The sequence below is a fragment of the Balaenoptera acutorostrata genome, chromosome 14, assembly GCF_949987535.1.
Source record: "Balaenoptera acutorostrata chromosome 14, mBalAcu1.1, whole genome shotgun sequence".
Classification (NCBI taxonomy): Eukaryota; Metazoa; Chordata; class Mammalia; order Artiodactyla; family Balaenopteridae; genus Balaenoptera; species Balaenoptera acutorostrata.
This window is the reverse complement of record NC_080077.1, coordinates 84,485,040-84,508,653: the sequence shown is the minus strand read 5'-3', so window position 1 is coordinate 84,508,653 and position 23,614 is coordinate 84,485,040. Positions and strand designations below refer to the sequence as shown.

Sequence of the window (23,614 nt, the reverse complement as noted above, 5' to 3'; positions counted from 1 at the left end):
TTGAGTGAGTCCTGTAGTTGAAAGTGTGCTCTGAGAGAAGAGGGTGGGGAACTGACCCACTGGAGGGTGTGTGGGTGCATCAGCAAAGCCTTCCTAGAGGACATTTCTTTTACGCTGAGCTTTTAAGGTGACTAGGGATGAGCCAGGTGAAGGGTGGGATGGGTGCTCCAGGTAAGGGCGCTGGAATCTGGCCGGAAGGAACAAAGCCAGTGGGACAACCCAAAAGATGCTATGGGCTACAGGGTGAGTGGCAGAGAGGGTGAGCGAGTGGGGAAAAGGTGACTCGTAAGGTCTGAGTGCCCAGGTCACACTGGGCCTTTTAGCCAGGTTAAATTTCATAGACTTTTATCTTAGAAATAATGGAAAGCCTCGGAGGATTGTAAGCCTGGGCTAACATGATCAGATTATTTATTTCAATTTGTCGATTGAGTCATTCGTTCAAAACAGTGGCTTTATGACCAGACAGGATGCCGTGCACTAGGCGACAGTGCTGGCGTGGAGGACGTGGCCCTTTTCTTCCCGAGGCTGTGAGTTTGGGGGACCTGACGGTGAGCACCAGGCATGGCTGCTTTTGTCTGTGTGACCCTTATTTATTCCACTGGGTGGGAGGGTAGGATCCGAGGAAGGCTTCTGCTATCTTTTTCAAACAAAACCCACACAGTTAAGATCAAAGACTTCAAAGTTGAATAGGTCTGGATTCCAGGCCTGGCTCTGCCACGAGGGGTCACAGGCGCCTTGCAGGGGCTGAATGAGCACATGTGCTCAGCAGCTGGCCCTTGGGTGGCCTCCAGCGAAGGCAGCCAGTAGCTGCCGTGTGTTTACCATCAGTGAACACTGCCAGGAGCCAGAGAGCATAAAGATGCTTCGTACAGGGTCCCTTTTCTCACAGATCCTGGGGAAGAGACCACACCATCTCCAAGAGAAGACAGAGCCCCAGGCAGTGAACTGGCCCGGAAAGGTGATGCGATCAGAGCTAGAAAATACAAACACGAGTCCTTTGGGAGCCACAGGAAAGAGGAGGGTCTTCTGAATTAAGGTTTATAGGACACCCAGGAAATGTGTGGTGGGCAGACGGAACAGGAAAGGCCATGACAGGAAGGATACAAGAGCCACCTCAGTGATGGCAGGACTCCCAGAACTGCTGACAAACTGTTATGAGTTAAGGGGAGATGAAGATATCGAAGGGGCAGTTCAGGATTGCTCAGAAAAAATGATCTCTTTTAAAGAAGAGGAAGAATTTGGGGCTGTAAAATTTCTAAAGAGAAAATATGAGTCCTGTCTCTGATAGAGGGTGAAAAACTACAAAGAATTTAAGAGTAAGGACCAGGAAGAGGCTTTCTGATGAAATTTGAAAAAGACTGATAAGGGCAAATAGCCTTTCTGATTATATAAATACCTAAGAAAACAATGAGGACATGGGGCTGGAGGAAAAGGCAAGGAGAGCCGGGAACCAGTCAGGGTTGGCCTGCTTCAGAGAGAGAAGGAGGACAGAAGCAATGGCCGTCTGTTTAAACTACTGAAGAACTCTTGATCCTATTTTGTACACTCCTCAGGAGCTAGTGGGAATGGAACAATTAAGGTAGAGGTAAGAAAAGGCCTATTCAGTGAAGCAAAGAATCAGAGAAACTGGAGAAGTCCCATTTGCATAATACTCTATCTTTTCATAAAGCATTTTCACAGATGGTGTCTCCTTTAATCCTCACACAAACTCTGCAAGGTGAGTGTCATTTATCAGCATTTCAGAAAAACAAAAAGAAAAAGTAAACTGACTCAATAGAAACTTCCAACAAGCACAGCTATGCCTTAATGAGCTACTAAAAGTTTGCAGTGCGTTCATCACTCTTATGAAAACTCTATTTGATAATGATGGACTGTATTCACAGTAGACCCCTTACACTGGAAAACAGCAGTGCTACGTTTGCAATTTCTCCCTCCCTGAAAACCCCTTCCACTTCAAAGGGCCGAGTGATCTAAATGCCTCAAGCAGCATCGGCCATGCTTCTATTTTGCTTTTTTGTGCCACTGGAAACCCTTTGCCCTTTCTTTCCATCATCACCAGACCCTCCTCAAACTGACCCCACAGCTTAACAACCACTACTTTGGAAAACCACAGTAGAAACTGCCCTACTTTTCCCCATCTTGTATATTATTCTCAAATTTTGTTCATGAAGTCTGCTTTTGGACTTCCAATGTTCTCTCTGGAAAGCCCTCTCTATGGACCTCGGGATTCCAAAAAGAGCCTTGGTTGCCCCCATTTTAGTTGCATAGTACAGCATAAAGTGCCTGAATGCTTAGCTGAGGTATCCCCTTTTTGTAACTTCTGGGGTCGATGCTGGAACTTTCCCAAATCAGATGGGCTCCAGTGTACAAAAGGGCTGGAAGGGGTATCTTAAACAGTACAGCTTAAAGAATCAGACTGTCCAACCCTCTTCCGTTACTTTATCTTTGCCAGTGCCTCCCAGAGGATGGAGAGAAACGTAGGACACAAAACGGGTTTCTTTTTTCATATTCTTTTCCATTAGAGTTTATTACAGGTTATTGAATACAGTTCCCTGTGCTATACATTTTGGACTGTTTTCTGAAATGAGGGAGAAGGCCAGGGTTGGGGGGAGAGAGGAAAAATGAAAAATTATTTCAAAAATTTCAAGATTTCTATTATAGTTGCCTGGGGAAGGTAAAATGAAGGCTAAGGTTCGGCCATTTATTTTTCCTAACCGTCTCCCTAAAAAGTGGTGGGGTGCACATAATCTCATAAAAAGTACTTTCGTTCTACTATTGAAGAAGTGCTATTACAGTTGATTTCTGAAACGGGCACACTTGGATTCACGTTTCTTTAAAAGTCTCAGTTATAATAAGAGATCGTTAATACATGTTGCCCAAATATATATCAGGTATATATTTCGTTTTGAACTGATATGCATGTATTACCGTTTGCTCCTCGATTATTACCTATATTATTTTTATCGAGAACATTTTAAAGTCTTTGATTCACAAGCAAAGGTTCATAAAACTTGTTCATTTACTGAATTAATTTATTGATTTTTAAAATGATGTAGTTAATTTATAGAGAATTTAAAATCTGAAAGCCAGTTGTGAAGGCCCAGAATATGCTGTGAGGCAAAGGAGCCTTATTTAGAAAGCTACTCAGATATACAGGTTTGATGTAGTTCTTTTATCACCTCGCTTTTTAATTAGACATCGAAGTATAAATAATTATTTCCAAGGATGCTTCTGGGGTCCGGTCTTCGCCTTGAGCTTTACACACTGCTCTCCTTCTCGACGTTCCTTTGTGCATCACAGGAAGAAGACCCCGGGGCTCGCCGAGCAGAACGGCAAAGGCGCCCCGAAGGGCGAGCGGAAACGCGCGCCCAGGTCCCCTGCGCAGCCCGCGGAGGGGCCCACGGAAGAACGGGAGCGCAAGGAAAGGCGGGAAAGCCGAAGGCTCGAGAAAGGCCGGTCCCAGGACTACCCCGACGTGCCAGAGAAACGCGAGAACGGCCCGGCGGTGGAGGCCGAGAAGCAGAGGAAGGAGGAGGAGTACCAGACCCGGTACCGCAGCGACCCGAACCTGGCGCGGCACCCGGTCAAGCCGCCGCCCGAGGAGCAGCAGATGCGCATGCACGCGCGGGTGTCCCGCGCCAGGCACGAGCGGCGCCACAGCGACGTGGCCCTGCCGCGCACCGAGGCGGCAGCTGGGCCCGAGGGCAGGCCCGGCCCGCGCGCGCCCAACGCCGCCCGGGGCTCGCCGCCCGCCTCGCCGCGCGCCTACTCGGCCGAGAGGACCGCGGAGGCCCGGGCGCCGGGCGCCCAGCCGCTCGCCGAGCCCAGCCCGCCGGCGCCCCGGCCCGGCCCGGGCCCCGCCGACGCCCCGGAGCCCAGGGCCCCGGAGCCGCTCCGGAAGCAGAGCCGCCTGGACCCCGGCGCGGCCGTCCTCGTGCGCAAGGCCAAGCGCGAGAAGGTGGAGACCATGCTGCGCAACGACTCGCTCAGCTCCGACCAGTCCGAGTCCGTGCGGCCGTCTCCGCCCAAGCCGCATCGCGCCAAGAGGGGCGGCAAGCGGCGCCAGATGTCGGTGAGCAGCTCGGAGGAGGAGGGCGTGTCCACGCCGGAGTACACGAGCTGCGAGGACGTGGAGCTGGAGAGCGAGAGCGTCAGCGAGAAGGGTGAGCGGCGCCGCGCGGGTTCGCGCGCGTGCGGGGCTGGAAGCGCGGGTGTGGGGATCCCAGGTGAGCGCGCGGAGCTGGGGGCGCGTGTACCGGGATCCGAAGCGCGAGCGGGGGACTCGGGGGCGCGTGTGCCGGGATCCGAGGCGCGTGTGCGGGGCTCGGGGCGTGTGTGCCGGGATTCTGGGCGCGAGCGGGGGGCTCGGGGGCGCGTGTGCCGGGATCCGAGGCGTGAGTGCGGGGCTCGGGGCGTGTGTGCCGGGATCCTAGGCGCGAGCGGGGGGCTCGGGGGCGCGTGAGCCGGGATGGCAGGTGCGCGCGTGCAGGATTTAGAAGCGCGGCTGGTAATGTCCACCAGGGTGACTGTGACTGTAGCTAACGCTGCTCTACGGTATATTAGAAACTGCTGAGAAAGTAAATCCTGAAAGTTTTCGTCACAAGAAAATTTTTTTTGTAAATGGATGAGGGCATGGATTTAGTTAAACTTCCTGTGGTAGTCAATTTGGCATTCTATGTAGGTCAAGCCGTTAGGGGTCCACCTTAAACTTCCACGGACCTATGCGTCAATTATGTCTCAGTAACAGTGGGGGAGAAAAGTGGGACCATATATATATATGTTATATATATATATATATATTTTTTTTTTTTTTTTTTTTTTCCGGAAGTGGGCTTTAAAAAACGTAACCACATGCGCCAAATTGGGGTTACAAGAGTTCTTCGTGATTTAGGTTGCTGTCATTCTGGGAAATTCAGTACACAGTCTTGTGTTTTTAAGTTATTATTCGGGGGTGGGTTTTTTTTTTCCAATTATTTATTTATTTATTTTTGGCTGTGTTGGGTCTTCGTTTCTGTGCGAGGGCTTTCTCTAGTTGCGGCGAGCGGGGGCCACTCTTCATCGCGGTGCGCGGGCCTCTCTCTGTCGCGGCCTCTCTTGTCGCGGAGCACAAGCTCCAGACGCGCAGGCTCAGTAGTTGTGGCGCACGGGCTTAGTTGCTCCGCGGCATGTGGGATCTTCCCAGACCAGGGCTCGAACCTGTGTCCCCTGCATTGGCAGGCAGATTCTCAACTACTGCTCCGCCAGGGAAGCCCCCGGGGGTGGGTTTATTTGGCTGACAAAAGGACGTGTACCTTCTTTTACACTTCAGTAGTGTAATGCTCCAGTCACAGAGGTAGCGTTTTTCAAGTTTCAGGTGAATCTTTCTTACAATTTGTGAACAAGTTACAAAGTTTCTATCATGCAGATGTTATACATCGTGTTTTGGTAGTAACTTTGGAGTACAGATTTCATTTTACCTATTACAGTCCAAAAGATTTTGGAACATTTCGTGATGGGCTGACTTTTTTTTTCTGTCTAAACCTGCACTGTACAATACCATAGCTATATGTAGGTATTTAAATTAATTAAATAAAATTAAAAATTCAATTCCCCACTCCCAATAGTGCTCAAGAGCGATCATTCCAGAAAATGCCTTTAAGTAGCACTGGTCTAGAAAATACTTCAATTTAATGTTAAAATCACACGTTTGTTTTGAAGATTCTCCTCATTTTGCTGCTGTTCACTTAGATTTAAACTGGCCACAGAAGTAAATTCAGTGGTTGTGGTTATCGTCTGTGTTGTAGTGCTGGGGTTCTTGGTGTTTTTCTTAACGAACTCATATGTTGAGGTGACTGACTATTTTTACAGTCTTTGGCTTGCTTTAGAATCGGTAAATTACACAGTTAATATTATGTTTTATAAAGAGAATCACTTCCTCGTCTTCTCTGCCTGCAAACTGCGTGCATGTGATTCCACCCTTTCTCCCTCCGTTCTGTTCTCTTTTTCTGTCTCTTTCTTTCTGTATATATGTGTGTGTGTGTATATATATGTACACACATATATATCCCCCAACAATCTTATACTATATTTGGGAACAATTAAGAAAGCTCACTCTCTCGCTATTATTACTGCAACTCAAGTGGAAATAGCTGTCTTTGGAATGCATGCGTGTCTGGGGTGAGTTTGTTTTTTTTCATCTCCCCTTCTCATCACTGACGTTTATAAGTTGCATATGGTCTATAGGTTTTTTAAAAGTCAGACGGTGAGTAGCTTCTCGCTGGCTTTCATGCCTTAGTATTGTTTTGTGAACACGTATTTTTTCCCCCTAAGTCGTAAGGTAAGTGTGAAGTAAAAATGTAAGTGGATATGCTTAATGGGTGTGCAGATAACCCCCGATGGGGATGGTATAGGTATAGTTATATATGTATATTTTCCCACTCCTTAAAGGAAGGGTCTACACCAGCTCCTCTTGAATGTGTGTAATGAATCACAAGACACATGGAATTAGAATTGAAATTCAAAATTATTCACAGTAACAACAGATTATGAAAGAAACATGACTGGTGGTGTGGGTGAGTGGAGAGATGGGGCTGGTGTGATGTGAAGCACGTACTGCCTCTAGCCACTGTCTCCCTTTCTTGGGAATTCTCATTCCGGGCACTTGGGTGACCGCTTGGGGTTTATACACCTCTGAAGCTGGGGTTCAGTCTTCCCCTCCGGAAACATAGGAGCCATCATCTGATACAGACTGCCCTGTTTTCTCTTCATGTATAAATAATCTCATTCTGAACGTCTATGAATGTAGCATAGACATTTTCCTATTTCAGCCTTCGTTAGAAATTCTACCATCTGTAATATTTATTAATGACTTTACTGCCAAGCCCCACCATTGACAACTAAGGGCTCCCTTGGGGACCAGCCATGATCATCTCCAGCACCCTGTGACCCTGCACGAGTTTTTTAACCTCCTTAAGTCTCCATGTTCTCATTGGCACAGTGGAGATAAGAGTTGCTGCTTGGTCAGGTTACTGAGTGGTTTGAATGAGCTCATGCATCTATAACAGGATGCTAAGCTAGCATTCTTCCCCTCCTGCTGTGCCTGTGGCATGTCCGCCATAGATCTAATACTGCGGTGAAGCTGAGATCGCCACCCACGTGTAAATATACAAGGAAGAGGTAAAAGAACCCGTTTTATATCTTACAGGCTCCGGTGAATTTCCCTGATCACTCTTCTTATAGGAAGAGTGACCAGGGGAAGAGATGTCTTCCCAGGAGAGAACGGGTGCTGTGCTGTGACCTTCAGGGTCAGGGAAGGTTATCCCCATGGAGTAAATATCAAGAGCAGTGGGAGAGAAAAGCTGCATTTCACCTATATCCCGTGCATTTGCTTGTTCGCGCTATCAGTTACATGTATAAAGTAAATATTTAACACATGCCTGGCTCTCTTAATCTGTTTGGGCTGCTATAACAAAAGCCCACAGACTAGGTAGCTTATACACAACAGAACTTTAATTTCTCACAGTCCCAGAGGCTGGGAAGTCTAAGGTCCAGGCTCCAGCATGGTCTTGTTCTGGTGAAGGCCCTCTTCCTGACTCAGGTGAAGTCAGCACCTTCGTGCTGCGCCCTCACATGGGGGAAGGGGCTGGGGAGCTCTGGGGGGTCTCTTTGATAAGGGCACTAATCCCATTCATGAGGGCTTCACCCTTGTGACCTAAGCACCGCTCAAAGGCCCCACCTCTTAATGCGATCATTTTGGGGGGGCTTAAGATTTAAACACATGAATTTTGAGGGGATGCAAACATTCAGACCATAGCACTGGCACAAGGCATCTACTTAACATGTGTGCACTATTCTAACCATTTATATTTCTATCCTTATCATTATGCTGAGTTGGTTTGTATGTTTATTAGCAAATGTGGATTTAACACTTTCAGTAGATATACTGATGTTAAAAATAAAGAAATATGCTTCATGCCCTTATGGAGCTTACATTCTGTTGAGAGAAATAAACAATAAAGAATAATTACAGGGCTTCCCTGGTGGTGCAGTGGTTAAGAATCCGCCTGCCAATGCAGGGGACACGGGTTCGAGCCCTGGTCCGGGAAGATCCCACATGCCGCGGAGCAACTAAGCCTGTGCACCACAACTACTGAACCTATGCTCTAGAGCCTGCAAGCCACGACTACCGAGCCTGCGTGCTGCAACTACTGAAGCCCACGTGCTACAGCTACTGAAACCCACACATCTAGAGCCTGTGCTCCGCAACAAGAGAAGCCACGGCAATGAGAAGCCCGCGGACCGCAAGGAAGAGTAGCCCCCACTCGCCGCAACTAGAGAAAGCCCATGCGCAGCAACAAAGACCCAATGCAGCCAAAAATAAATAAATAAATATATTTTTTTTAAAAATGAATAATTACACAATGAAGTACAATTTAATAAATGCCTCAAAGGAGCATTCCTTACAGATATATTGATACAGTTTTGCTTTGTGTCCAGACATTCAATTAAAAAGAAAAAAAAAGGTTCCCTGGGCAAATGCCATCTGAAAGACAACACAGCATTGCTAGTCAATAGGATGCTTCGTGTGTAGTGTAATTACACACAGACACACACACACACACACGGATTATCAGTGAGCTCTATCTAGTGGGCTTGTCTAAAAATTGAGGTCAGCTACCACATGTTTCAAAGTGAACGCTGTTTGTTCAATGTTCATACTGCTCTTTCTTTGCCAACTGGGAAAAATTGGGCATTTCTCATTTCTTAGATTATAAGAATTACCTCATATAAATCTCTCTATGCAGAAGAATAACAGTGAACTAAGTCTTCCTTGTAATAAGATAGCAATTGGATTTACATGAAATGTGTAGTAAGATCCATTGGGACAAAGTCTAGTGAGGATCTGTGCCCCTAAGGAAATGAGTCAAGAGGCTTAAGGAGAAAGAAAGAGCTGCAGGCAGTGCCGATGGGGATGAGAGAAGGAAACAGCACCAGTGCTGAAAAGAAACAGCATTGCTGCGTGGATCGGGGATTTAATCCACTTATACTTACAAGGATCTTGAAGTATAAGTCCTTGGAGGAAGAGCCTGGCATTAGATAACAGGATTTCCTTCCCTTTTAATCCTCTCCTTGTTGCTGACTTGGAGTGAATGGGGAAAATACAACCCAAATTAATGTTGCCTTTGAACTTTTAAAGCACTCTGTGAATGGTGCCTGGGGTCAACCTGTGTAACACGGGCTAAATGGTTTGTTTGTAACTGTTACTGCTAAGCATCATTTAACAGTCCTTGTAGGAGCATTTGGTACCTGGATGACTGGTAAGAAATGATACCTGCAAGGCTAGCAAACAATGAGTGGTTGAAAAGTGAGACTGACAGCCCTTCATCACAGGGTTGAATTTTCCTCCAGAGACAAAGACAGTTTCAGGGGACCAGGGCGTAGGTTGTGGGCAGTGTGAGCTATTCACTGTTAAGTTTGGGTACCTGACAAGTTAAACATTGTGGAATCAGGAACAAGAGCTGAGAACCCTCGCAACAATCAGGTACTAAACTATTTAAATGTAACTAATTCATGCAACACTTTGTATTATTCTTTAGTCATTAAACTAAAACTACTGGGAGTTTCCTCTTTGGGCTCCAGCAGTATAATGCCTACTGCTCACATAGTACTTTTTTTTTCTCATAAATTTATTTATTTTATTTATTTATTTTTTGGCTGCGTTGGGTCTTCGTTGCTGCGCACGGGCTTTCTCTAGTTGCGGCGAGTGGGGGCTACTCTTCCTTTCAGTGCGTGGGCTTCTCATTGTGGTGGCTTCTCTTGTTGCGGAGCACGGGCTCTAGGCACACGGGCTTCAGTAGTTGTGGCTCGCGGGCTCAGTAGTTGTGGCTCGTGGGCTCTAGGAGCGCAGGCTCAGTAGTTGTGGCGCACGGGCTTAGTTGCTCCGTGGCATGTGGGATCTTCCTGGACCAGGGCTCGAACCGTGTCCCCTGCATCGGCAGGCGGATTCTTAACCACTGTGCCACCAGGGAAGCCCTCACATAGTACTTTTAATTCTACCCAGGAGTTGTTGATTTACTTCTGTTTCTTGAGAGCAGAAAATGCATTTTATATTCTTTTAATGCTCCTAGTGCTTTTTCTTGTAACTTCAAGGGGGTTTGCAATTAAAGAAGGTGGCCATCATTCATGTAGTCATGTTTTAATTTCTATGTGGCATTACATAAATATTACATGATTTATATGATGTTAAACAAGTTATGTATCAAGATTTGTGACATTCCAGGCACACGGTGCTAGAGGTATAGTGATTAAGTAAATAAATACAGACATAAACATAGATACATATAGAGACATCCGTGGTTCCTGCCGCCGTGACATTTTTATGGGCTATCCAGAGGACTCTTATTGGGGACTTTACAGACAGGAGACCCCAAGATAAAATCAGGTTCTGTGGTAAGAATTTGGCTACAGGCACTAAAAAAATTGTAACCTTTAAACGATTACAACCTAAAAGGGCTTCCTCTTTAAATGGCTGCTGAAACGTAAGCATTTGTTTTTCTTACCCCATGAGACCCCATAACAGTGAAAAGGGAAGGAAGTGAAATATGAATAGTTGATGGAAAGAGAAAGTAGCCTGCTTTGGGACAGAGGAGCTTGCCAAGGAGGCGAGAGGGCTGGGGTGGAGGGCAACGTCCCCACCCAAACACAGAGATGTTCTGTGCAAAATGTTTTTGACATTAAAAATAAAATAATAAATAATTAACTTAAATAATTAAATACTACTATTATGAACAAAACTCAAAGAGAAAGCTCTGGGTACACAGACCCATGGCACTGAAGTGCTTGGGCAGAGATATTTGGACAAAATGCAAGACCGTGCATCTGGACTAAAGATAACACACTTGCCTGCAGGTATGGATTAATCTTAAGCAGGAAGCAAAGTATCATGATCTGAGACCTTCAAATAAAAGCTGATATAAAATCTGTAAACTCCTGTGGGTCCAGAAAGAGGCAACCATGAAGATAACCCACAGGGAAGCCCATACAACCCTGGGGATGCCCAAAGGATGAATCCAGACATCAGCTATGAAACATAAGAGGAAATTCAACAACAGTAAACATGCCAAGGAAACAGGGAAAAATCTATAAACTTTTGGAGGTTAAACAATAAACCAGGTTGTGTACAAAACAATAAGCATTAACCTGTCTTTACACTTCTCATCAGTAATGGATTCTGGACTACAATTGACCAATGCCTTCAAAGTTTGGAGCGAAACCATTCTGAGATTGCTGTTCTATTCACATCTAAACCATCAGTCAACTCTCAGTTCTCAGAAAACCTACTTTGCAACCTGCTTATAAGACAATGATTTAAAGATGTATGCACTCAAGAAAACTGAGAAGAATAATCATGAAAGTGGGACAAATGAGAAAGAAGAAAGAGTGGAGCTGACCCAGGAGTCCAATGCAAAGAAATCCCGAATGACGCTGTGTGCAGAAAGCAATCTGTCGAAATTAAAACTGGAGATCATTTCCAGGAAGCTCCAAAGAGAATATTGAGAAGAATATCCTGGATACCAAGAAATATCCAGTGACTAATGACTTACATGATGTTATTGACCCGGTAAAGAAAGGCTGTTTCTTTTTCAGCAATAAAGAGGAACAGTCAAAAGCTGAGGGAGAAAAACTGTTAAGGAAAATCATGGTCCAAACATGAAGCAAACAAGAATGTGACATTATTTTATTAGTTGATACAGTCCATTTGACTATTAACCTAGGTAATGTTTCCTCTGAGTGAACAGGAAGACTGACAGTTCATCTGTAGAAAAGGAAATTTAACCTCTGCCAATTATTGGTTTTTACTTGGTCCTAGAGCATTTACATGTAATAATATTATAAATGCCACTTACTGGTTTTCAATTTTTAGAATAAACCCCCTTCCACATTGAATATATGTGTGTGTGTGTGTGTGTGTGTGTGTGTGTATAGTTTATATATATATATATATATATATATATATTTTGTTTTTACACAATTGAAGATAAATATTTTGTCCATGTTAAAGGTAAAACTGACAGATATGAGAGATGAGAGAATCTGGAGAACAGAGAGTTAGAGATAAGTGTATGAATATTCTCATCTAAAATGTTCAAGATCCCGTTCAAAGTTTAGGCTGAGAAATAGAGGATCAAGGCTACTTAAAAATAGAAATATATAAGGAGAAATAAAACTATTGGCTTTTGAAAGCAAAACGATATCAACATAACAGTGAGCTAAAGTCTCTTCTTTCATTGGTTTTTACCGTAGATAATATCATAAAATTAGAAATCAATGGATAATATCCCAAATAAAGCAGTCAATGGATGGAGGAAAATTATTTAAAAATTAGAGTGCTTTTCATTAGAACAACTAAGAAAGTAATCACTTTAAAATAAGCTTGGGAAGTGGAATTGACAGTGTGGGCAGAAAGACCATGAGGGGAAATGAGTTACTGTAGCTACATTGCAAGCCCTTATTTATTCTAATTTTCATCAGGTGCATGTGTGAATTTGATATCCATTAAAATAGGAAAACAGAACATTGCTGTCTAACATCCCCTTTATTAAGTTGTGAGTAACTAGTTTTGGTGTCTTCCGGGACCTCACGTAATTTAACCCAGAACAGCGGTGGATCTATGTGGAACTCTGACAGCCTTGCCTTCTCTTTGACCTTTTCTACATTAATCTTTCACTGATTCCTACTGTTGCTGTGGGAAAGAGAAATTTAATTCTCCCTTTCAACTACCGACAGAGCCAGGATTTAGAGTGTTAGATGCTTCGTTTTAGATGCCTTCCAGGGAGTCTGAGAACTAATTTCTTCTTACAGTGGGTATGAAATGGACGTTAGCTGTTTTAATCATCTGTGTAATTTACATCTTAGAAAGATACTGCGGGGACACAAATGACTGTGTTGGGGGCTTTGAGCTAGCATGCTAATTCCTAATGTTCTAAGAATATGAGATAAGAAAATTTGGGGAAACATCATGGTAAAGAGCTGGGTTTTTCAGAGTTACAATTTCTGCCTAATATATAAACGACTGGAGAGTCTCCGTGACTCTAAAACAGGAGCTCTGACTAAAAAGAAGTTCTATAAAAAGGAAAGAAATTAAGTCTGTAAATCTAACCTGATTATATCCAATAATATTTCTCCCAAATTAATCCATGGCTAGAAATATTAGTCATTTAGTCACATCTGAAAGAGATTTCTATTCTGGAATCAGGAGACCCTCAGTTAAATCTGGGTTACATCTGATTTTCAAAACTAATCATACAAATTTGACATGTATGCTTACAATTTTAAGAGTGGAGTGTTTGAATGGATGTACAATTGAAGGACGTTTTAAGGGGAAACATTTGTACTTCAAAGTGAGTTTAGAAAAAGATTTGATATTGAAGATTTCAGTACCACCTATTTTATCTCATAGGTTTGTGCTTCAATATCCTTTTAAAATGCAGAATCATACTTACGGGTTTGTGACCCATTTTTTCCAGTGAATGAAAATGTTGTCCTTACTTTGGGTTCAGTTTCACAGAATAACAGAATGTTAGGTCTGAGAGAGACTTTGGAAACAAAGAATCTCCCCTTTCACACACTGCTGAACAGAGAAGGGAACATGGGGGGTGTTAAGTCTCTGGATTCCCTGCCCCTGCTGCCATTTTCCATTTGCAGCTGGGAGAGCTTGGAATGCGTCCTGGCCCCATGCCATCCCACCAGACCTCTGAGGACGAACACTTAGTCCTGCTGCTCTTCTGTCCCCAGTTGAGGCCCAGCCCTAGCAATCTGGCTTCTAGTGTATTCCAGAGACCAGGCCCCCGGTTCGTGCCTAGTTTTGGTTACTAGATCCACGTCCCTGGATGCTTGTGGCCGAGTCCAATTGTGTTGCCCGAGTCCCTCTGGAACTAACGCTTGGCCCTCACCAATCCCATCCAGGAATTAGGAGCTGGATCCCTGGATCCTGACTCCCTGATCCTGACTGCCAGATGGGAAATCCAGATGTTACCTTGTGTATCATTCTTATTCCTGTGTTACGGGGCATCTGACTCTTACTGCTGTTCTGCATTGAATAGTTACTGCCTATCGTCCTCTTCTTTGAATGTCTTGTTCTACCTCCTAAGCTGAACTTCTGCATTTGGATCTTTTTAAAAGTACCTGTTCCATACCAAGGGACAGATCTCATTTTAATTCTCATTAACTCTTCTGAGGCTGACGTGTACACAGTAAGAGTGTATCAGTTTCCTAGGGCTGCTGTAACAAAGTGCCACAGAGTGGATGGTCTAAACAACAGAAATTTCCTTTCTCCCAGTTCTGGAGGCTGGGACTGCAGCATCTAAGTGTCGGCAGGGTTGGTTCCTTCTGAGGGCCGTGGAAGGACCTGTCTAGGCCTCTCTCCTTGGCCTGTGCTTGGCTGTCTTCTTCCTGAGTCTTCACGTTGTCTTTTCTCTGTGTGTTTCCACGTTTCCTCTTCTTACGAGGACAGGAGGCATGTTGGATTAGGGGCCATCCTAATGAAATCCTTTTAAACTGATTATCTCTTTAAAGAGCCTATCTCCAAATAGGGTGGCACTCTGAGGTACTGGGGGTGAGGACTTCAACATATGACTTCTGGCAGAACACAATTCCGTTCATACTAATAGTATTCGCAGGAGGGGAGAGACCAAGGCCTCCGCGTGTTTGTGTTCATACATGGTAAATACTCCTGTTTGGGGTTTGTCTCCATTGGTCTTCATCTGCGAAAAGTATAAGATCATCAAGAATCTTACTGGGTAGTTATGTTATGAAGAGGATTGCTGTCCAAGATCAGGAAGACACAGATAGTTTGAGGCACTGCCAGAGACTAGACCCCTTGGGCATGTTTCTTAACCTTGGTAAGCCTCAAGTTCATCCTTTTAGGAACTTGGAGTAAATAACTGTACACATTCGCCGGAGTCCTCGTAAAGATTAAATGAGGTGATGGGTACGGCTCTGTGTCCCTGATACACAGCAAGTGCCCAATAAGTGTTTCTATTTCTGTGACACCAAATAGGATCTATAGATAATGCATGTTACAGGAGCTACGGGGAAAGCTGGGGTGCTGAGGCTTCGTGTTGGAGCTGGGGAAGAATTTGGCAGGAAGAATAGATGTGACATTTGAGTCAGAGAGATGGGCCTGAGCAATGAGGGACGGGGAGACACCCACTCCTGGCAGCAGGAAGCTTCCAGACCTGTGGAAGGAAAGAGCCCAGAGGCCACCGATCAAGAGAACAGCTTTGACCCCAGTTTTAAGGACTGGATTACCTTGGGCAACAGAATGAGAGGGATCGAGCATATCAGTGATCTTCATCCTCGGATGCACTTTAGAATCTCCTGGAGAGCTTAGAGATGATCATAGTAAGTGAAGTAAGTCAGACGGAGAAAGACAAATACCATATAACATCACTTATATGAGGAATCTGAAATATGACACAAATGAACTTATCTGTGAAACAGAAACAGACTCCCAGACATAGAGAACAGACTTGTGCTTGCCAAGGGGGAGGGGAGCTGGGGGAGGGAAGGATGGGGAGTTTGGCATTAGCAGGTACAAACTATTATGTATGGAATGGATAAACAACAAGGTCCTACTATAGAGCACAGGGAACTATATCCAGTCTCCTGGGATAAACCATAATGGAAAATAATAGAAAAAAGGATATATATATACATGTATAACTGAGTTTCTTGGCTGTACAGCAGAAATTAACACAACATTGTAAATCATCTATACTTCAATTTAAAAAAAAAAGTGTTGAGGCAGCGCCAAAAGGGAGTCTGATTTGGTCAGTGTGCGGTCAGGCCCTGGTTTATTTTAGTGCGTGTGGCTGAATCGAGAACTGTAGGATTATAATCACTTGAGGAGCTTCATAAACAAGGTGCTAGTGTTCAGGCCCCAAGCCCAGAGCTCCTGAGCTGACGATTCTGGGCTGAGACCCAGGCGTCACCATTGTTGTTTTTAACATCTGTTTGGTGATTCCAACGTGAGGTCAAGGTTATGACTACCGGGCCTCATCGTCTTCAAGGACCTTTCCAAGTCTCAGACCTGACCCTTCATACATTATGAAGTGCTGATTCTTCCATGAAAGTCATTATTTTGTACCACATGAGCATCCCATGAAAAAAAAATTGCTTATTTATACAAGGACACGTTTGACTGGAAAAAGCATCCAAAATGACTCAACATATGTTTCGGGGATGGAATAAAGAGTTGGCCGTGTCCGACCCAGGTAGAGCTGACCCTGGAACAACATGGGTTTGAATTGCAGGTCCACCTGTACGTGGATTTCTTTCACTAAATGCACACTGCAGTGCTACACGACCCGGGGAATCCGTGATGTTTAGTTTATAAAATATAACTACATCTCAAAGAATATCTTGGCAGGATAAACACTTTAGGCTCGATATGGGCAAATATTTCTTATTATAATAGTGTTTATTATACACAAATTGGAAGCCAGATCAATTTCCAGGTTAAGAGGCGCTGGTTAAAGGAATGCTGTGTAAAAATTATGTTGTATGTTCTTGTATTTATGACATAAAATGTTTGTGATAGTTAAGAGAAAGGCATTGCTAGTTGTATGTATACTATATGGTATGTTTTTGAAAAAATGTTTACATATGTGTAAAGGAAACTGAAAGGATGTACATCAAAGTGTTGAGTATACTTGTATCTGGACCATAAAACATCACACATTCTTTATTTTTCCTTTTGTCTTCTTTGTATTTTTAAATTCCTACTATAAACATATTCCTTTGTTTTAGCTTAATTTGAGTTTTCTGTTTACCATTCATTCCTTTGCTTTGCTTTTTCTCTTCATGCCTTCTATTAGATTGATCAGGTTGTTTTATGTGCTTTTTCACTTATTTTAGAGCTTAGGGCATTATACATTCCTTTGGTACTCTTTAATGTAAACCTGAGCTCTTCAGTGCAATACTTAGTTTTATAATTTGTTAGCAAAACTCTAAAATTAAGTCATTATCCCTGTGAAAGATGACTTTAGCAAGCTTTAACATTCCTCTAAAATTTACTGTTTTTTCCACTGTCTACGTTATTGTTATCTAGAATAGGTTCAGGTTGTCTTTCCACATTCGTATAAGTAGATAATACTTACTTAAATTTACCAATGTGTTTAACATGTTTAACTGATTTCATGTTCATCGTTACATTTTACATCTCACTTTTCTTTCCACCTTCATTTTTCTTCTTGTCAGAGCATATCTTTAATTTATTCTTCCAGTGAGAGTCTGGGAGTGGTAAAATACCATTAGTTTGTTATCATTCCTTGCAGGACATCCTAGTAGTGTGTTCAGCATAGGCTTTTTCTCTTCCATAGAGATAAGAGATAGTAAAACTACTATTTATTTTTTGGAATAAATATTATATTATTTTACAGAAGAGAAGGGAGGATTATAGGTGTGTTTTATCTTGACCTGAAGCACATGTATCATTTTTTATGGAGAAAATTTTTTAATTAATTGAGGGAGGACTAAACAAACAAAAAATACTGTGGCCCTTAATCATAGTATAAAACAAAGAAAATCCTTGCCTTTTGTGATTTGCTTGGAAATTCAATTGAGGTGGAACTTAGGGAACCTCGTATTCTGGGAAATCACTGGTTCTGATATGTTTTGTTTTGTTTAGTTCATAAAAGGTTTGAAAAGTTCTTCTAACAAAAACAGAAAAAAGGACAACAAATGGGATAAAAATAAATAGAAAGGGAAATTAGGTCTTGTATTAATGAGGTAAAACTGTAAGTTATTATATAGCATTTAATTAATTACCTTGTGCATCATGTAAATAATCTTCCACCTCTCCTTGATGATATGCTTTCTTTAATAACTTGCTGTTTGAAGTCTTGTCATTTCTAACATTTCTACTCAGCCCTTTGAATTAGTTGTTTTCTTTTTTCTTTTTTTTTTCTCAGTTTGAGGATTTGGGTAAAACTTGCCTAATAGAGTGATGTTTTTTGTTTTTGTTTTTTGAATTTAATTTTATTTACTGTTTTATACAGCAGGTTCTTATTAGTCATCCATTTTATACACATCAGTGTATACATGTCAATTCCAATCTCCCAATTCATCCCACCACCACCACACCCCACCCCCCGCCGCTTTCCCCCCTTGGTGTCCATACGTTTGTTCTCTACATCAGTGTCTTAATTTCTGCACTGCAAACTGGTTCAGCTGTACCATTTTTCTAGGTTCCGCATATATGCGTTAACATACGACATTTGTTTTTCTCCTTCTGACTTCACTCTGTATGACAGTCTCTAGATCCATCCACGTCTCTACAAATGACCCAATTTCGTTCCTTTTTATGGCTGAGTAATATTCCATTGTATGTATGTACCACAACTTCTTGATCCATTTGTCTGTCGATGGGCATTTAGGTTGCTTCCATGACCTGGCTATTGTAAATAGTGTTGCAATGAACATTGGGGTGCATGTGTCTTTTTGAATTATGGTTTTCTCTGGGTATATGGCCAGTAGTGGGATTGCTGGGTCATATGGTAATTCTAGTTTTAGTTTTTTAAGGAACCTCCATACTGTTCTCCATAGTGGCTGTATCAATTTACATTCCCACCAACAGTGTATGAGGGTTCCCTTTTCTCCACACCCTCTCCAGCATTTGTTGTTTGTAGATTTTCTGATGATGCCCATTCTAACTGGTGTGAGGTGATACCTCATTGTAGTTTTGATTTGCATTTCTCTAATAATTAGTGATGTTGAGCAGCTTTTCATGTGCTTCTTGGCCATCTGTATGTCTTCTTTGGAGAAATGTCTATTTGGGTCTTCTGCCCATTTTCGGATTGGGTTGTTTATTTCTTTAATATTGAGCTGCATGAGCTGTTTATATATTTTGGACATTAATCCTTTGTCCGTTGATTCATTTGCAAATATTTTCTTCCATTTTGAGGTTTGTCTTTTCGTCTTGTTTATGGTTTCCTTTGCTGTGCAAAAGCTTTTAAATTTCATTAGGTCCCATTTGTTTCTTTTTCTTTTTCTTTCCATTACTCTAGGAGGTGGATCAAAAAAGATCTTGCTGTGATTTATGTCAAAGAGTGTTCTTCCTGTGTTTTCCTCTAAGAGTTTTATAGTGTACGGTCTTACATTTAAGTCTCTAATCGATTTTGAGGTTTTTTTTGTGTATGGTGTTAGGGAGTGTTCTATTTCATTCTTTTACATATAGCTGTCCAGTTTTCCAAGCACCACTTATTGAAGAGACTTTTTCTCCACTGTATATCCTTGCCTCCTTTGTCATAGATTAGTTGACCATAGGTGCGTGAGTTTATCTCTGGGCTTTCTATCTTGTTCCATTGACCTGTGTTTCTGTTTTTGTGCCAGTACCATATTGTCTTGATTACTGTAGCTTTGTAATATAGTCTGAAATCAGGGAGTCTGATTCCTCCAGCTCCGTTCTTTTCCTTCAACACTGCTTTGGCTATTCGGGGTCTTTAGTGTCTCCATACAAATTTTAAGATTTTTTTGTTCTAGTTCCGTAAAAAATGCCATTGGTAATTTGATAGGGATTGCAATGAATCTGTAGATTGCTTTGGGTAGTATAGTCATTTTCACAGTATTGATTCTTCCAATCCAAGAACATGGTATATCTCTCCATCTGTTGGTATCATCTTTACTTTCTTTCATCAGTGTCTTATAGTTTTCTGCATACAAGTCTTTTGTCTCCCTAGGTAGGTTTATTCCTAGGTATTTTATTCTTTTTGTTGCAATGGTAAATGGGAGTGTTTCCTTAATTTCTCTTTCAGATTTTTCATCATTGGTGTTTAGGAATGCAAGAGATTTCTGAGCATTAATTTTGTATCCTGCAGCTTTACCAAATTCATTGATTAGCTCTAGTAGTTTTTTGGTGGCATCTTTGGGATTCTCTATGTATAGTATCATGTCACCTGCAAACAGTGACAGTTTTACTTCTTCTTTTCCAATTTGTATTCCTTTTATTTCTTTTTCTTCTCTGATTGCCGTGGTTAGGACTTCCAAAACTATGTTGAATAATAGTGGCAAGAGTGGGCATCCTTATGTTTTTCCTGATCTTAGAGGAAATGCTTTCAGTTTTTCACCATTGAGGATGATGTTTGCTGTGGGTTTGTCATATATGGCCTTTATTATGTTGATGTAGCTTCCCTCTATGCCCACTTTCTGGAGAGTTTTTCTCATAAATGGGTGTTGAATTTTGTCAAAAGCTTTTTCTGCATCTATTGAGATGATCATGTGGTTTTTATTCTTCAATTTGTTAATATGGTGTATCACATTGATTGATTTGCACACATTGAAGAATCCTTGCGTCCCTGGGATAAATCCCACTTGATCATGGTGTATGATCCTTTTAATGTGTTGTTGGATTCTGTTTGCTAGTATTTTGTTGATGATTTTTGCATCTATATTCATCAGTGATATTGGTCTATAATTTTCTTTTTTTGTAGTATCTTTGTCTGGTTTTGGTATCAGGGTGATGGTGGCCTCATAGAATGAGTTTGGGAGTGTCCCTTCCTCTGCAGTTTTTTGGAAGAGTTTGAGAAGGATGGGTGTTAGCTCTTCTCTAAATGTTTGATAGAATTCACCTGTGAAGCCATCTGGTTCTGGACTTTTGTTTGTTGGAAGATTTTTAATCACAGTTTCAATTTCATTACTTGTGATTGGTCTGTTCATATTTTCTATTTCTTCCTGGTTCAGTCTTGGGAGGTTATACCTTTCTAAGAATTTGTCCGTTTCTTCCAGGTTGTCCATTTTATTGGCATAGAGTTGCTTGTAGTAGACTCTTAGGATGCTTTGTATTTCTGTGGTATCTGTTGTAACTTCTCCTTTTTCATTTCTAATTTTATTGATTTGAGTCCTCTCCCTCTTTTTCTTGATGAATCTGGCTAATGGTTTATCAATTTTGTTTATCTTCTCAAAGAACCATGTTTTAGTTTTATTAATCTTTCCTTTTTTTTTTCTTTGTTTCTATTTCATTTATTTCTGCTCTGATCTTTATGATTTCTTTCCTTCTGCTAACTTTGGGTTTTGTTTGTTCTTCTTTCTCTAGTTCCTTTAGGTGTAAGGTTAGATTGTTTATTTGAGATTTTTCTTGTTTCTTGAGGTATGCTTGTATAGCTATAAACTTCCCTCTTAGAACTGCTTTTGCTGCATCCTGTAGGTTTTGGATCATCGTGTTTTCATTATCCTTTGTCTCCAGGTATTTTTTGATTTCCTCTTTGATTTCTTCAGTGATCGCTTGGTTATTTGGTAACGTACTGTTTAGCCTCCATGTGTTTGTGTTTTTTACATTTTTTTTTTCCTGTAATTGATTTCTAATCTCATAGCGTTGTGGTCAGAAAAGATGCTTGATATGATTTCAATTTTCTTAAATTTACTGAGGCTTGATTTGTGACCCAAGATGTGATCTATCCTGGAGAATGTTCTGTGAACACTTGAGAAGAAAGTGCAATCTGCTGTTTTTGGATGGAATGTCCTATAAATATCAATTAAATCTATTTGGTCTATTGTGTCATTTAACGCTTGTGTTTCCTTATTAATTTTCTGTTTGGATGATCTGTCCATTGGTGTAAGTGAGGTGTTAAATCCCCCACTATTATTGTGTCACTCTCTATTTCCTCTTTTATAGCTGTTAGCAGTTGCCTTATGTCTTCAAGTGCTCCTATGTTGGGTGCATATATATTTATAATTGTTATATCTTCTTCTTGGATCGATCCCTTGATCATTATATAGTGTCCTTCTTTGTCTCTTGTAACATTCTTTATTTTAAAGTCTATTTTATCTGATATGAGTATCACTACTCCAGCTTTCTTTTGATTTCCATTTTCATGGAATATCTTTTTCCATTCCCTCACTTTCAGTCTGTATGTGTCCCTAGGTCTGAAGTGGGTCTCTTGTAGATAGCATATATATGGGTCTTGTTTTTGTATCCATTCAGCGAGCCTGTGTCTTTTGGTTGGAGCACTTAATCCATTCACGTTTAAGGTAGTTATTGATATGTATGTTCCTATTACCATTTTCTTAATTGTTTTTGGTTTGTTTTTGTAGGTCCTTTTCTTCTCTTGTGCTTCCCACTTAGAGAAGTTCCTTTAGCATTTATTGTAGAGCTGGTTTGGTGGTGCTGAATTCTCTTAGCTTTTGCTTGTCTGTAAAGCTTTTGATTTCTCCATCGAATCTGAATGAGATCCTTGCTGGGTAGAGTAATCTTGGTTGTAGGTTTTTCCCTTTCATCACTTTAAATATATCATGCCACTCCCTTCTGGCTTGTAGAGTTTGTGCTGAGAAATCAGATGTTAACCTTATGGGAGTCCCCTTGTTTGTTATTTGTCGTTTTTCCCTTGCTGCTTTCAATAATTTTTCTTTGTCTTTAATTTTTGCCAATTTGATTACTATGTGTCTTGGCATGTTTCTCCTTGGGTTTATCCTGTATGGGACTCTCTGTGCTTCTTGGACTTGGGTGGCCATTTCCTTTCCCATGTTAGGGAAGTTTTCAACTATAGTCTCTTCAGATATTTTCTCGAGTCCTTTCTCTCTCTCTTCTCCTTCTGCAACCCCCTATAATGCGAATGTTGTTGTGTTTAATGTTGTCCCAGAGGTCTCTTAGGCTGTGTTCATTTCTTTTCATTCTTTTTTCTTTATTCTCTTCTGCAGCAGTGAATTCTACCATTCTGTCTTCCAGGTCACTTATCCATTCTTCTGCCTCAGTTATTCTGCTATTGATTCCTTCTAGTGTATTTTTCATTTCAATTATTGTATTGTTCATCTCTGTTTGTTTGTTCTTTAATTCTTCTAGGTCTTTGTTAAACATTTCTTGCATCTTCTCGATCTTTGCCTCCATTCTTTTTCCGAGGTCCTGGATCATCTTCACTATCATTATTCTGAATTCTTTTTCTGGAAGGTTTCCTATCTCCACTTCCTTTAGTTGTTTTTCTGGGGTTTTATCTTGTTCCTTCATCTGGTACATAGCCTTCTACCTTTTCATCTTGTCTGTCTTTCTATGAATGTGGTTTTTGTTCCACAGGCTGCAGGATTGTAGTTCTTTTTGCTTCTGCTGTCTGCCCTCTGGTGGATGAGGCTATCTCAAATTAGTTGTTTTCTTAGTGGAGAAATAACTCATGTCCATGACTGCAGGAATCTATGTATTTGGGCCATAGGTTAATAGAAGAAGCTATCATTATTCACCAGATAGCATTGCTTGAATTGTAGTTCTATAAAGATAAATAAATATATCCCCTTAATGGATTTTGAACTTACCAATCAGATTTTAAACGGCCATCATATCAAAGTGAAAAAGCCAAGTAGCACACCATTTGAAACCATTTCCAGTTTATAGTTACAAGGCTGCCTAAGCTAAAGAAATTAAAAACAAATAGAGCCAATTTCCACTGCCAAAAACCTATAAATGGTGGATCTAGATAACAGTTATTTAACAAGGCATCACTGAGTTTGCATAAAAGAGAAACATCCAAATGCCAGAAATGAAATGAGAAAACCATATACATAGGGACATGGGGTGATGCTTCAGCAAGGCCTCTGGTTGAATGAAACCTCGTGGTGCCTGGGGCTTTGAGCAGCCCAGGGCTGTGAGGGGCAG

The 23,614-nt window shown here is 41.8% G+C and overlaps 1 protein-coding gene across 2 annotated transcripts in view; it reads left to right on the top strand.

The window, feature by feature from the left end:
- Positions 1 to 23,614, top strand: part of RIMS1 (regulating synaptic membrane exocytosis 1) — a 465,974-nt gene that overhangs the window by 249,971 nt on the left and 192,389 nt on the right. Inside the window, exon 5 of one of the 2 annotated variants that reach the window (XM_057527863.1) lies at positions 3,301 to 4,163. In XM_057527863.1, coding sequence (XP_057383846.1) covers positions 3,301 to 4,163 — 863 coding nt within the window. Of the gene's footprint in view, positions 1 to 3,300; positions 4,164 to 4,203; positions 4,227 to 23,614 lie in introns of those variants that run through there. The other variant, XM_057527869.1, reaches the window with a different exon arrangement.